Source organism: Oncorhynchus gorbuscha, linkage group LG02 (genome assembly GCF_021184085.1).
Source record: "Oncorhynchus gorbuscha isolate QuinsamMale2020 ecotype Even-year linkage group LG02, OgorEven_v1.0, whole genome shotgun sequence".
Lineage (NCBI taxonomy): Eukaryota > Metazoa > Chordata > Actinopteri > Salmoniformes > Salmonidae > Oncorhynchus > Oncorhynchus gorbuscha.
In genome coordinates this window covers 89741818-89757738 of record NC_060174.1, presented here as the reverse complement: position 1 = coordinate 89757738, position 15921 = coordinate 89741818, and the positions used below count along the sequence as shown (strand labels likewise).

The following is a 15921-nucleotide window of genomic DNA, read 5'->3' as shown; positions in this document are numbered from 1 at the left end:
GTTATATCCTTCCTGTTTGTCCCTGTCCGGGGGTGTCATTGGATGGGGCCACAGTGTCTCCTGACCCCTCCTGTCTCAGCCTCCAGTATTTATGCTGCAGTAGTTTATGTGTTGGGGGGCTAGGGTCAGTTTGTTCTCCTGTCCTATCCGGTGTCCTGTGTGAATTTAAGTATGTTCTCTCTAATTCTCTCTTTCTCTCTTTCTTTCTCTCTCTCCGAGGACCTGAGCCCTAGGACCATGCCTCAGGACTACCTGGCATGATGACTCCTTGCTGTCCCCAGTCCACCTGGCCGTGCTGCTGCTCCAGTTTCAACTGTTCTGCCTGTGGTTATTATTATTTGACCTTGCTGGTCATTTATGAACATTTGAACATCTTGGCCATGTTCTGTTATATTCTCTACCCGGCACAGCCAGAAGAGGACTGGCCACCCCACATAGCCTGGTTCCTCTCTAGGTTTCATCCTAGGTTTTGGCCTTTCTAGGGAGTTTTTCATAGCCACCGTGCTTCTACACCTGCATTGCTTGCTGTTTGGGATTTTAGACTGGGTTTCTGTACAGCACTTTGAGATATCAGCTGATGTACGAAGGGCTATATAAATACATTTTATTTGATTTTAGAGAAATGTAATCATAGAATATTGTAAGAGCTTTCATTGTCTGCTTAGTCAAACTATCATACATCATTGATCTTCGGGCTCCCGAATGGCGCAGTGGTCTAAGGCACTGCATCTCAGTGCAAGATGCTTCACTACAGTCCCTGGTTCCAATCCACGCTGTATCACATCCCACTGTGATTGGGAGTCTTATAGGGTGGCACACAATTGGCCCAGCGTTATCTGGGTTTGTAAATAACAATTTGTTCTTAACTGACTTGCCTAGTTAAATAAAGGTTAAATACAAATTATAATCCCCCTTTATTTATCCTATGGTTCTGACTTGGTGTACAGGGAGAATACTGTAAGAATAGCCCATGAACTGAATTCAGTCGCTGTACATTTCGAAAGTGCAAACAAATAGTTATATGGACTATTTCCATTCTAGCTCGCCCATTAATGTCTTAATCAAAATTACTGCTTGTTGTCCCCCCATCTCCAAAGTTTGTACATCTCAATTGTCATTGGAAACCACATTTGTTTAAGCAAATCAGCCATATCAGCAATGTTTTTTTTAAAGGCAGTAAATGAGGCTGAATTAACTGTTTCGCTGCTAGACACTGTTGAGAGAGCTTTATGTAGGCCCTAACAGTTTGTGGGCACAGTTTGTCACTGTTATAGTGTAATTAATGTATTGTTTAGTGTTGTGTAGTGGCTTCACAGGCATGATTCCCACTTGTTTTTTTGTTGTTGCCCCACCAAGATTTACATGCTAAAATCGCCACTAAATAGCAGCAACTTGTTTTAGATGATAGTTTGACGGAGTTGTATAGAATCAGATTAACATTGCAAGTCAATATTAAACAAAATTCTGCTACAGTACTTGCTTATCTCAACTAAATAAAGATTCCAATGATAGCCTTAACCATGTTGCTCCAAAAACCTGACCGCAGCCCCAAAAAGTTATCAATAGGTTTTAAAGGGACAAAATATGCAACAGAATTTAGGGGCAAGAGTCAGAGGTAAATGTATTTTACAAAAGTTCAATCAGGAAGGCTAACCTGAATACTCGTTTAACTTCATCCAGTAAGCATACCATCATTCACTTTGTTTCCTATTCTTCGTGCTTAGTGGGAATGAATACAAAAATATGATCAGCATGGCGTCTTGTTTCTTCTCCTCTTTCCTATAAGCCAAGTGAGTAATGTTGTACATCTATGTACCTTATAGCCTATAAGCATGGCATAATAATGCACATTCCTCACACTTGCTGTTTAACCTATGGGCTCACGCTTGCAACTATCACTTTCCTCGCTCTCAACCAATGGCAGTAAATCGTGGGATGTATTTATGTCAACTCTTCCATGTTCTCTCAGTTGCTCTTTTTCAGCAACAGTTTTCAACAACCATCCACCTCCCCACCACCACTAACTACAATACCCTTAAGGCCGGTCATTGGAATTCCTTTTCCCAAAGGACAGCAGACCCTCTGTCACATCATCTGACCATTCCCCAAACTATTTAATAAAATGTCATATTGCATTCCGTCTTTGTTCTTTCAGTTAAGTCTGTACTCAATTGTCCTGAAGAAAAACACTCCAAACAAAGAATCTCCAATCCAAAATTAAATCTAGAATTGGCTTCCTATTTCACAACAAAGCCTCCTTCTCTCATGCTGCCAAACATACCCTCATAAAACTCACTATCCTACCGATCCTTGCCATTTACAAAATAGCCTCCATCACTCTACTCAGCAAACTGGATGTAGTCTATCACAGTGCCATCCGTCTTGTAACCAAAGCCCAATATATTACCAACCACTGCGACCTGTATGTTCTCGTTGGCTGGCACTCACTACATATTTGTCGCCAAACCCACTGGCTTCAGGTCATCTATAAGTCTTTGCTCAGCAAAGCCCCGCCTTATCTCAACTTACTGGTCACCATAGCAACACCCACCTGTAGCACGCGCTCCAGCAGGTATATTTCACTGGTCATCCCCAAAGCCAACACTTCCTTTGGCCGCCTTTCCTTCCAATTCTCTGCTGCCAATGACTGGAACGAATTGCAAAAATCATTGAAGCTGGAGTCTAATATTTCCCTCTCTAACTTTAAGCACCAGCTGTCAGAGCAGCTTACCGATCACTGTACCTGTACACAGCCCACCCAACTACCTCATCCCCATATTGTTATTTAGCCTCTTGCTCTTTTGCACAACAGTATCTCTACTTGTTCATCATCATCTGCACATCTATCACTCCAGTGTTAATGCTAAATTGTAATTATTTTGCCTCTATGGTCTATTTATTGCCTTACCTCTCTACTCTTCTACATTTGCACACACTGTACTTTTATTTTCTATTGTGTTATTGTTTATGTGTAACTCTGTGTTGTTGTTTTTGTCACACTACTTTGCTTTATCTTGGCCAGGTTGCAGTTATTTTTATTTTTTTATTTGACCTTTATTTAACTAGGCAAGTCAGTTAAGAACAAATTCTTATTTTCAATGACGGCCTAGGAACAGTGGGTTAACTGCCTGTTCAGGGGCATAACGACAGATTTGTACCTTGTCAGCTCGGGGGTTTGAACTTGCAACTTCCAGTTACTAGTCCAATGCTCTAACCACTAGGCTACCCTGCCACTGACTGGCTTACCTGGTTAAATAAAGGTGAAATAAAAAATATTATCTTAGGGCCAACCAAATGCTGAGTGCCAACAAAGCACAAACATATTCAAACAGAAATACTAATACAATATTATAACATGTTATAACTCTCTGTTAGGCTTTCACAACATATTACAGATTATGGAAATATACTATTACTGGGCCTGATGATGTGCATGTTTGCACTGAATCGGATAACTTTGATTTATCTTAGCTGGTTTGGTGTAAGGTAGTGATGTGAGGTGAGCTAGCAGCAGGTAAGTGGAGACCACAGTCTTCTGAAATTAATGACATTTGCAGACCCTGCAGTCTAATTCCACTTGTATCACCATAAGTAAAGGGATAGGCCTGTGCTGTTCACAGAATTACTTTACTTGAGCACGCTTTCCTAGAAGCCAAATAATTGCTTGCTGTCATAATAATGTCCTTACAGATGAGAGCTGATGTGGCATAATGTCACATCTAGTTATTTTGCAAGTTGGCTGGTGTTTTACCAAGCAATTTAGCTGAACCACACATTGGTTTGCGTCATCATGATTGTTGAGATAACTGTTGAGACACTAGATGTCATGAATGTTATTAACATATGATATATGTTATGTAGCCCCTTAGGACTCAAAATAAGTGCTACCACCAAGCTTTTCAAACAGTCAGTGTGATATCAGGCAGGGCAGGCCAGTGGATAGGGTTAAAGAAGGTCTGTTCTTCTGGAAAGGTGGAGTAAGTCTAAAAACACTTACACTCTAAACATTGCGCTACTGTGTCAGTCACCACCAAGTACCATTGACCTCCGATTGAGTACTAGTCCCAGTATCCTACAGAGCACACTAGTAGAGAAATGTGTGTATTTCAGAATGGCTACAAGTTCAGATTTCAGAGGTCCTCAGGTTTGCTGGGCTATGGTGAATGTTGAGGGACTGTCATGTGATGTCATAGAACGCAGTGGGTCACTGCTGACTTTTCTGACCATGATCTCCAATAGAAATACACAGCGTGTGGTACTGATAGGGGTAGGAATAGGGCCATCTAGTGGCAACGGAGTGTAAGAGTTCAGAGAGTATAAATAGAGTCCCTTATGTTGAAGGTCAAACCCTGAGAGGAATCCAGCGTTCCCACAGTCACAATACAATGGCCAACATTCAGTCCCAGGCAGCAGTATGTCATCAGAACATCTGGCTGGCAGTTTTTCCCCACTAGGATACGCTTCATGACGCACACATGGTGAAAATAGAAACGGATCATCACCAAGCAGGGTTGGGGTCAATTCCATTTAAATTACAGTCAATTCAGACGCCCCTGGACCCTCCATAACAGATCAGAAGCCCCCCCCCCCCAAAAAAAAAAAAAACAAATGTAAATATCAATGTGAGGCCCAACCCCACAATTGCCAAAGATATCAACATCAGGCACCCCCATGACATTTTAGGCTCCCTAAGAGTCAATGTATAATAAGAACCCTGTGGCTAAGTAAGCATCGCTACTGTCTTCCTGAAACCTGAAATAGGGCTATTGTTAGACACAGACTCAGCACTGCATTGGCTTTTCTGGGTCAGTGGTATCACTGGTCCTTCTGGAGGACGTTGTGGTGTTGTGGTGTTGTGGCGTGGGTTCGAATCTTGGGTCCACCATGGCAGGGATGGACCACATTATAGATGCATTAATTGTAAAATATTACAGTGTGATTAGTAATAATGAATCTATAAACAGCTAATGGGTATATAGATATACTTCTATAAATACAGTTACTGATATTGTTTCTCTGACCTCTGACAATTATATCCTCACTGGCTATATCCAGATCATTCTAACCATCTCAAACTCTCTATTTAATACACTGACCTGAGGCAGTGACCATGATACAGGCACCAGAAATGAGGTCATCATTATACCTCCATGGGATTCGCTCACTTGGAGGGAACAGAGTCTTCTAGTAAGGCTTAAAATAGAGCCAGGGTGATTCCTTAGTGAATCAATCTAATACACCTTGACATTTCTGCTGGGTTCACTTCAAATAATTGACTTATTTCTCAGCAGACCCACATTTGTGCTTATAAAAGTGCTTGGGCAACTTTCATAATGATGTTACAACAGTAACAGTATGCTCAGGTCAAGGGTGCACCTGAGTTAAAACAGGAATCAGAAACGGACAGGCCATATGGCATTTTGGGCAAATGGCAGATGGGATGGTCCATCTTTAGCCCAGTGGATTGGTAAAAAAAATGTTGACCTAGAATTACCATTATTTGGATAATAATGGGTGTCTAAAGGAAAAAAATGTGGCAGTGTGTTAGAAATGCCCCAACCGATTTCTGGTATCAGTCTGTCCCTGACAGGAAGGTTCTCCTGAGTTGCCCAAAGAAAACTATAACAGTTAGCTAATTATCATGATGTTATTTTAATTCAGGGATTACGGTGTTTGAGTGTGTTATGCCTCTTTCACTACGTGCTATCAACACATGCAGTAGTGCAAGAAGCCCAATTCTTAAAGACAGGTGACAACACGTGCAAAGCAGAGACAATTTACTAAATAGTGGAGGAATAAGAGGAGTTGGAGACAGGAAGTGAAAACATTCCAGCCAGAGAGGGAAGCAGAAGACGAATCAGGAGAGAAGGTGTGGCCAATCCAGGCCCACTAATCCCAAATTATCTATCTATTCAGCCCTATTCTCCGCCTCTCGCTCTCAGATTAGAAGTGTGGGCCAGAATAAAAATAAAGGCACCGTAAAGGCATCTCTCTGTCTCTCTGCAGACGACTCCTCAAACAAGAACAAACACTTGAAAAACATAAAACATACACCCCTGGCACAAACACGCTTTTGGGTTTCCTCTCTGGATTATTTGGGGTGAGGAATTGTAACATGGACAGATCTCCGACCATACACATAGCTCTGCTGAAGGCAGGCTGGCTCTGGAGACAGAGTGAGTACTATAGATTCAATGTTTCTCAAATAATGCCATGTTGTAGTCTAACCTCGTGTCTACCTGTTTTGGTCTCAGATAAAGCCTTAGCCATTGCAGGTACTATCTTTACCAAGTGTAGACTTCAACAGCTAAACATAGCATAAGAAGTTGTGTGGGGCACTAGTATGAGAGAAATATCATCACTGTATAGAACACTTTGAAACACAGGTTAAGGCCAGGCACCACAGGCTGAAATGACATGTTTGCATCTACCTATCAATTTTGAGATTTGTTTGCATTTTGGTCCGTTAATATTAATATTTTCAAAAACTAAACATAAACATGCTCAAATCTTAATGAAAATGTTGATTTTCTTTATTTTATCATACTATCATCAAAATGTCATGAATTGAACCACTTTAAAATGGCCATACATCCATCATTTCAAAGCTCACTACATTGTATTAAACATAATTTAAAAGCCCATGTAATAGAGAATGTCACAAACAATTTAGCATATTTTAATACAATATTTCAGATTGTTTTTTAGTTTTTTAAAGTATTATATTTATGTCTAAATTCAACTGGTAAAAATGTATTGAGATATGATTATGCCTGGCCTTAAGTGGTGTGTGAGTTCTGTAGCAATCTTTGCTCAAGTCCCCAGTCCATGCCACTCTCTCCAAAAACAGTTCTCCCATGTTCTTAAAACTGACTCCACTGAAAACAAAATGGAGGACTCTGTTGATGTCATCAAGATCGCTAACAGATTAACCTACAGTACCTACCATTTAGATTGTTTTGATGAAGCCATTGCACTAAAGGGCATCTTTGCCCTATTTATTGAGTTGTGGTTGCTTGTGAAAACTATTGGATTTTTAACTAAGATCAGAATCGTTCTAGAAGGTGAATGTTACAACTGTTATGAAATTCCAACCCTTACTCTGTTTGTCCAGCCTGGCCATAATCTAATTAGCTTCCTGTCTGTGTTAACAAATCAGTGACTCAATCAGAAAGGCCACAAGCCAACTACTGGGGATTCACCTGCTGGGGAAAAACATATACAGATTTACAGCTTTGACAATATAAATACAAAACACTCAAAATGGCTGTAGGTTTACCCATTATAGACCCACTGACTAGAATTTGTCTTTGAGATTCTTCTTGTAATAAAAATTGCTATATAAATGTAATTGATTATTGTTATTACTACTATTATTATATGCTGAACTGCGACAGAATCATATATGGCTGGCAGCGCATTTCAGTTATTGTGGATAAATAAAAGTATACAAAAAGTCCAAACTGACCGTTAGGAAAGTGGACATCTTAACCTAACCCGAAATCTACTCCACTTCACCCTCCATCTCCCCCCACGCTCTTCCTGCCTCCTTTCTTCCGTCAGCATCCATCTTAAAGCGGTGGAAGCTGAATTGGTGTGACCTGTGGATTGATGGGAGCCTGGTCTTCTACAAGACGGACAGCAGGCGAGAATTTGAGCACCGAGTGGGTCTCAAGACCAGCTGTGTGAGCGTCAAGTCTGGCCTGGAGAGTGCAGGTGAGGAGGGAGTTTCTGGAAAGATGGGGATGTTCCACATGGCAATGGATGCTTCCGAAATGGCAATCTATTCCCCTAGGCCTATAGTGCACTACGTTTAACCAGAGCCCCATGAGACATGCTGTATGCTTTATTACAGAAATAAAGTGGACTGAGGAGTCCAAATATCTGTATTGACCTCCAAAAGATTTAGGCCTTTGCTGTGGACTTGTGTGTGCAACCCTAGCTGTCTATGTTGTTGTACAGGTATCTCTCCTCCAGAGAACCAGCCAAGTGAGAACATGGTGGTGGTGCAGCTTAGAGATGGCTCCACTGTGATCCTATGTGCAAACAGTGAGGACGAGGCACTGTGAGTCTATATTATTTCTCTCTCACACACACACACTCTTACATTGCACACACTCTCTCTCAATACACTTCCTCTCTTTCTCTTTTTGCCATTCTGTTTTTGCAGAGCATGGAAGTTGACAATTCTAGAGGCGAGACGAAACCCAGTAAGTAAACCGGTAAACCAGGGTTTCCCAAACTCAGATTCTTAGAGGACATTCTTATCTTATAGTCTTGTCTTTCCCACTTAGTTCCCATATGACCCATATGACGACTCGTACCAGTCCGTCCCAATGGACGGCAACACCATCTACCTCACCCCTGGATCAGGTAAAGACAACACAACATCCAAGCTGAGTCGTATTCATTATTGCACATTGTGGCAAAATGTTTTGCAACGAAAAATGAAAACAAGCGTTACTTATTGGACAAGTTCAGGTAATCCCTCCTTGTTTAAGTCCAATTTCTACTGTTAGGTGCGTAGTGAATACGACTCTGATTTCAGCAAGTCAACAGGGTGACTCTAGCACTCCTTTCCAAAACTCCCTAAAATCAGTTGTTGACATAACTATCCTGGTTACATCAAATCAGAAAAGTCTAATAAAACACTCGTATATTCACTTATGCTCCTGTAAATACTGTAGTACATCTTATACTCAGCAGCCTGTCTCTCCCTCCCTCTCCCTTTCCCTCTCAGGTACCCACCACATTCTGATCCAGAGAGACCCATACGACGGCATAGGAGAGCAGGTAGCACTGGGGCTACTGGCGGGCATGGCGGTGGGCGCTGCCATGCGCTCCTTCCTCTGGATGCCCTTGTTCTTCTGCTGATAGAGAAGGTCTTTGATCTGGACCAAGATGCTTGCTTGGGCGCCCTCCCCCAGTGCGCTAGCTCCATGAGCAGGGAGGCACGGTTGGGAAATGCCCAGGCTGCTGTAGGCCTCATTCCTACAAGTCTTATTATTGTATTTCACACACATTTTATTTCCTGTTGCAGAATAATAGTGCACGAATGTGTGTGTGTGTTTTAAGTTTTAATGTCACATGCACACATACAGTGAAATGCCTTTCTTGCAAGCTCTAACCACAACAATGCAGTAATCAATAACGATGTAATAGTAAAAATAACAAGGTAGAACAAAAACACAGAAGATATAAAAATAATAAGAACACGATAAAGTAAGTAAGCATACTATATCATGGTCATTGTGTTTGTGTGAGCGTGCATGCATGTGTGATTGAACCTGTGTGTTGACAAATTGGTTTACAGAACAGGTTGATGGTAACATAAATATGTCCTTTATAACATAAGCTGTGTGAACTCAACCTATTTAGTAGAAATGCATATGAAACATATACGGTATGCAACATACAGGGTGTATGAAAAACAGCAACGTCCTGATCCGTACAGAATGTATGTAATGTAATTCACTGAGTACAATGCTGCTGTTGTTGTCAAATTTAATAAAAGTTTTCAAAGCCATGGATATGAGAATTAATATTCGATGACAGAATACTTCCTTGCTTAATTCCTATATAGGACATAAGGCTTCTGTCTGGAGATGGTGTTCCATGACAGACCACAGTCCTTCATATCCGTCTCCACTGTTCACCTACATGTCTCTTTAGAGCAGCCACACTTTCTTTCTATAATATAAGAGATAGACAAATATGTATTCAATATGTATAATGTATTACCCATCAGTAGTAGCCTACACACTAGTCACTCACAATCTACATTGATGTCATTTTTCTCCAAAACAATATTCACATGATGGTGAACTTCAGAGAAGCACACAATTAGAGACAGAGCTCATGAAACTAACCCATCTCCTACCAACTCACAGTTAGCCTATATTCAGGGGTGAAATTGATGGGTAATGACTGGGAACTGAATTCCCAAATTAAACTCATTTTAACATCTAAACATTTCTTTAAAAATGAATTCACACTGACACAGAGGGATTAAAAATAATTTTAAAAACCTGCTTGTTCATGTTGTTTTTAGCATTGATTCATACACCAAGAATCTGAGTCTGACCCTTCCACATCCATGCCTTCCCAGTTCTCACTATAAAAAAATAAACCATCCAACAAAATCAAGGGTTGTTTTTTGTTGTTTGAATAGACATTCTCCTTAGTAACACTGTTATTCAAACTAATCATAATGGGAAGGCTGTTGTAAAGTAGGGCTACAGTAAGCGAAATTATGCACTTTATAAATGACTTAATCTCTAAATGATAAGATTACATATTTAGTCTCTTTTTTTCAATGAAGCTCTCAAATCATGACTAAACAAAACCCTTGATTTTGCACCTTAAATAATCGTTGATATTCCCTGTTGACGATCAATTGGCATCCAATTATGGTTTCAAAGATTCCATGGTAGGATATACTGAGATGTTTCTCTACATGGATTACAATATTATTAAGGTTTAAATTAATGAAAATAACCCATGAATTAAAGAGGCTATATGGAACTTTTGCTTCTGGCGTGCTCTTGAGCCAAAAGGGGTCCCAAATCGACAGAAATGTTCCAGAAATAACTTTATAGGCCTTAATGACACTCAGAGGGAACCATTAGCCTATAGCCTCGCTGTAATGTTATGCCATATGAAGAAAAAAAACTATTTTGCTTTCTTTTACCACTTTCCCAGATTGTGTGATGCGGTGTTGGTTGTTTTGAAGATTGTCACCAAACTGCCATATTTTCATACACAAGCCGCGGCCTATGCCTGCCTAGCTGAGATACCCCCAACTTTGTTCTCTTACACCGACACGGAGGCGGAATTGGTTTTGATAGCTTAAAAAACGGTTGATTTCATAGCTACAACACTGTGTCACCATCACTCAATACTTGTAAAAATTAAAATTCTGAAAACGCTTTAAAATTACCTATGCTAGTACTGTACAACCGCGGTGCTTCCGCGTGGTGGTGAAATTCATACTTTTAATAAAAACTTTAATCGAATACAACCGCCGACTTTTTCGTAATTTGTGTTGCTAAACTGGAGACGTAACGCCCGTCATGTACTGCTGTCTGGGCTACAACCTAAACTGAGATTCAATTGGCACAGTGTATTCGCGCAGAGTTTGGCAACACAAACGCGCTATCCAACCACAGATAGAACAATGAGACAGATATTTCACTGGATGCATAAATATGAAGCATCCGCTTGGCGTTTCTACGGTAGTGAGAGAAAGCCCACTGACGCGCAATGGGAGAAGATGGAACGAGATGGATTTTGGCCTACATTCTGCAAATGTTGTCATCGATTAAACATTTTATCTTTTAATACAGTTTTCTGTTCCCAAAACTAGAATGTATTATGTACAGAATGGACTAAGTTTTGTAGACTTTAGCCTTGCACACGCGCATTTAACATATTAGGCGTTCCCTAACAGAAATATGCAGATATATGCTAGAACGGACCAATAGGATCTCGCTAGCTCGTGCTTGGCTCTGCCCACCTCCTTGCTTGTTCTGCCCACTATGACTCATCTGTTCCCATTGGAAACGACAGCCTGGGGTCTATCTTGGTTTAGTTATAAAAAAATATTTTGTCCAACTGTTGCCTACCATAGCCTCCTGCTGCTCCACCGACAGCGCCATGCCAGCCAGGATGCCTGCATGCCCCATGTGCCCTTGTTTTTTTTAAACAATGTCAGGTACATACAGGGATGACAGAAAGGGTAGTGGTTTTTCTGGCTCAGGTTCAAAGAGACATGCCATTCCACTGAACCTGCCCTGGAGAAGGTTCCTTAGCCACTGAAGATCCTCATGTGTGGACTCTCAAGACAGAGGGCTGTAGTCTTTGGCCGGTTACAGGTCCTCCACTGACTGCACCTGATTGCGCATGGCTGGCTTCATAGGGCCAATATTGTGAACCGTCAAAATAAGATGCATGGTTACACTTTTGAGCTCCATGGAGGCATTCACATGTGGTAGAGAGAATCCCCTGGTCACCTATAGAGACCTGCCAAGAGGAAGGATGTGCCATATGCCTTTCAATACATGACTTTGAACACCTTGAAAAGCATTTATTGCAAGAAATGTGCTATATAAATCAAGTTTGATTTGATTGATGACATATTTAATAAACTCATTTTCATGAGGACATTTGCAATTTGGGATTTTATCACCTGACATATCAATCATATAGTTCGAAGGATCCTATAAATCAAAACTATGTGAATGCAGGTACCAATCAGAATAAATAAATACTGTGCGCTGAAGATTTGCCTCATGTCAATTCTGAATGTCAATAGATTTTTTGATTTATTCTCATCAATGACAACATTCTAGAACTGAGTTATCACTCATGTAAATCTGGTGTTTGGGGTAATCTGGTTAATAATTATATAACTGATTAAGTGTCTCTTCTTTGTAGAATGCTGACAGCTGTATATAATATATTGTATTTTTAAGATGCTAAAACTTCACTTATTAGCTACGCCCTGGTGTTGGAGTTGGATGACCGTTCAAATCGATTACAAATAAATGTAGGCAGTTGTACTGAGAGGAGACTGCCACTTTGACAAAGCAAACGCTTTTGAAAAGGCAGACAAATTCAAGCAGTTACATATAACTGTGGTTAATACCATATAATTTCTTTCACAAGTAATTGTTTTAGCACCTTAGGTTATTTCCTACTAGATTACTTCAAATCGATAAAGAAATCACTAGAAAGCAATGAAAATGTTACTTTCAGGGAAAACTCCAACCATCAGAAACGGTGTTTACAAAATGAAAGCAGTTGCATTATGGGAGAACAATGATTGACACGGCAGCCATTTTCCTACGGGGCGCCCTGTTCCCATTGTGTGAGAGATAGTAAATACTGACACTGCTAGAAAACCATAACATTTATTTCCTTGCGAAAAAACGTTTATATTCACGTCAGGTAAGTGGCACATTTTGGCATATATTTTTGTCTAAAACACTTAACCATTGTTTTTTATAAGTTTCAGGTGGGTTAAACTTCATTTTATTTTGAAATAGCATTTTATTCCGACGGTGTAGAAATGGAGAAGCGACTGCCGCGATGCTAGAGAAAAATGCTTTCTACTTCACTGGCCGAGGCAGATGTAAATTCCGCTCCAGTTTCATGTGCATTTTTACTTCGCTTGTACGGTGTAAACAAACGTTCACCTACAACTCAGAGCGACTTTTTGGATAGCTACAGTTGTCTAGTTTTATGTTTTAATGTTCGTAGTTCTGAACATTGTTTAGATTTTCGAAGATTTTTGAAAGTTTCTGTCCCGCTCTTTGCCTGTATATTGGTAGGCTCATTCGATTGCTTCTTCATCTGCGGCCATAATCTTGCGGTTAGAGGGCGGAACTAGGGCTTGTGGACCCACCCATACGCTGTAAACCGTGTATCTCGATTGGTCGACAGCGACGACATTGCCCACTGGATTGGTGGTATTTCGATAGGCGATCTGCATACTAGTTTTATTGGTTGGGCAGTATCCCAGTATTCACGGATAGGATAGTGGCCCGCTGTTGCTGGATTGCAATGCAGCTGATCAGCAAAATAGAAAGTTATCATAACAGAGTAGTACTCCAGACGGAAGCGTTTCAGTCATCATTTCTCAATAATAGCAACACACTAGTATACATTTGACACTTGGAAAAATTATATTGCAATATATTTGCAACTCACAGAATTGTTGGAATTGTATCTAACAGAGCATTGTCGATACATAAAAATAAACAATTGAATGTATTTTTACCTGTCTCTCAGGTGATAACTAACTCGTCATGGCTCGTACCAAGCAGACCGCCCGTAAATCCACTGGAGGAAAGGCTCCACGTAAGCAGCTGGCCACCAAGGCTGCCCGCAAGAGTGCACCGTCTACTGGTGGGGTCAAGAAGCCCCATCGTTACAGGTAAAGTATCGGTTCACCCCTAGAAATAAACATTAGTGTTCACCATAGATCGTACATGTCAAGGTCAGCTAGCAGTGGTGTAAAAATACTTCATTAAAAAAAACTTAAGTACAATTTTACTGGATGACTTTTACTTGAGTAATTTTCTTTTAGGGTATCTTTACTTTTACTCAAGTATGACAGTACGATACTTTTTCCACCACTGTCAGCTAGCAATACAGTCCCATTATGACATATAAAGCTTGTGTGAAACCACAGAGGTGGTACCAATTCATATTGGTGTGGAAATGACTTGACACTCCAATTGGTCACTTGGTGTGTTCAAAATGGCACCATATTCCCTATATAGTGTACTACTTTTGACCTGAACCCATAGGGTATAAGGTGCCATTTCAGACGCAGCTAATGTTTTCAATGAGCAGATCCACAAGCCTTATAACTAAGCAGTGATTGCTGGTAAACGTCACCACTCAGTATTTGGGGCGGCAGGTAGCCTAGGGGTTAGAGTGTTGGACTAGTAAACGAAAGGTTGCAAGATCAAATCCCTGAGCTGACGAGGTAAAAATCTGTCGTTCTGCCCCTGAACAAGGAAGTTAACCCACTGTTCCTTGGCCGTCATTGAAAGTAAAAATGTGTTCTTAGCTGACCTGCCTAGTTACATAATGGTACAATTATTATATATATATATTTAAAATTAGCACGGCCAGACACGACCAGTAGAATTCAGCATGGGGAAATGATCGATGAAGTACTATCGTAGAATATAATTACCCCCCCCCAGTCATACTGACTGTGTGTTGGTTCCAGGCCCGGCACCGTGGCCCTGCGTGAGATCCGTCGGTACCAGAAGTCCACTGAGCTGCTGATCCGCAAGCTGCCCTTCCAGCGCCTGGTGAGGGAGATCGCTCAGGACTTCAAAACCGACCTGCGCTTCCAGAGTGCAGCGATCGGAGCCCTGCAGGTCAGTGGCTGTGTGTTTATGTGAAGCTCTGTCCCCCTTAATCCAGATCCTGTCCTAATTGGCCTACTACACACACGGTAACAAAACAACATGCTCAAATAATTTTTTGTGTGCTGACTTATGCATATATGTGTGTGTGTGTGACATTTCTTCTGTCTGTCTGCAGGAGGCCAGCGAGGCATACCTGGTGGGTCTGTTTGAGGACACCAACCTGTGTGCCATCCATGCCAAGCGTGTCACCATCATGCCCAAAGACATCCAGCTGGCACGTCGCATCCGTGGGGAGCGTGCTTAGCCTGCCCACCCTCCTTTCCTTTTTCTCTTTAATGTTTCACCTCTATTCTCTTTGTTTCTTTATCTCTCACCGTCCTAACTCCCTCATTTTGCCCCGCCCTTCCATCTCACCCCCCAGCCCCCTCTGCCTGTTTTCTTCTTGGTAGTCTTTAGAGTAACCGTGATTATGATGAGAGAAACGTGTTGAAAAGTCTCGTCTCTCATAGTTTTTGTCTTCAGCAGATGTTTTAGGGTACCTTTTTCGTGCATGTAGTAGGTGTCGCTGATCAGACACACACACACAGGTTTGTGCGTCCTCAGCTCTCATAAAATAAAACTCACTCACATGCACAGGTGGGCAGACCAGAAGGGTGTCGTCCGGGGGCTAGTCTGCTTAAGGGGAGTGGCAACTTCCACAGCAGGGTGCTACTAAAACTAACCCCAGGGCTGTTGGTGTGTGTGTGAGCTCTGATCAGCTAAGCAAATTGTATTCAACAGCAAACAAGTATCATCTTGGTTACTTAAAAATAATTGATGATTACTATCATTGTGGATATTGTGTCTATTTTTTTTAATATATATATAATTCATACATATACACCTTTTCTTTTGACTACTGCCAGAGACATCAAAATAATAATAAGAAAAAAACGAAGTGATTGAAGTTTGGCAAACTTCTGTTTTTACAGAATTATTTTTAAACAAATCAGAAAGAGCTCGGTTTCATAAGAGCTACTGTTCCAATGGCAGC

The 15921-nt window shown here is 41.0% G+C and overlaps 2 protein-coding genes across 2 annotated transcripts; both read left to right on the top strand.

The window, feature by feature from the left end:
- Positions 1-5938: 5938 nt before the first annotated feature.
- Positions 5939-9528, top strand: LOC123994809 (pleckstrin homology domain-containing family B member 1-like). Its single transcript, XM_046297814.1, has 6 exons — positions 5939-6176; positions 7564-7716; positions 7963-8065; positions 8171-8210; positions 8295-8373; positions 8741-9528. The coding sequence occupies exons 1-6, from the start codon at positions 6116-6118 to the stop codon at positions 8872-8874; spliced, it is 570 nt and encodes a 189-aa protein (XP_046153770.1). The 5' UTR covers positions 5939-6115; the 3' UTR covers positions 8875-9528.
- A 3266-nt stretch (positions 9529-12794) lies between these two features.
- On the top strand, positions 12795-15717 carry LOC124012560 (histone H3.3A). The gene is made up of 4 exons (XM_046326336.1): positions 12795-12948; positions 13792-13936; positions 14744-14897; positions 15064-15717. The coding sequence occupies exons 2-4, from the start codon at positions 13809-13811 to the stop codon at positions 15190-15192; spliced, it is 411 nt and encodes a 136-aa protein (XP_046182292.1). The 5' UTR covers positions 12795-12948; positions 13792-13808; the 3' UTR covers positions 15193-15717.
- The last annotated feature ends 204 nt before the right edge of the window (positions 15718-15921 follow it).

Coding starts and splice junctions, on each gene's coding strand:
- LOC123994809 (XM_046297814.1), top strand. CDS start 6,116: ATGGACAGATCTCCGACCATACACATAGCTCTGCTGAAGGCAGGCTGG. Junction 6,177..7,563: donor AGGCTGGCTCTGGAGACAGA/GTGAGTACTATA, acceptor TTCTTCCGTCAG/CATCCATCTTAAAGCGGTGG. Junction 7,717..7,962: donor GTCTGGCCTGGAGAGTGCAG/GTGAGGAGGGAG, acceptor GTTGTTGTACAG/GTATCTCTCCTCCAGAGAAC.
- LOC124012560 (XM_046326336.1), top strand. CDS start 13,809: ATGGCTCGTACCAAGCAGACCGCCCGTAAATCCACTGGAGGAAAGGCT. Junction 13,937..14,743: donor AAGAAGCCCCATCGTTACAG/GTAAAGTATCGG, acceptor TGTTGGTTCCAG/GCCCGGCACCGTGGCCCTGC. Junction 14,898..15,063: donor CAGCGATCGGAGCCCTGCAG/GTCAGTGGCTGT, acceptor GTCTGTCTGCAG/GAGGCCAGCGAGGCATACCT.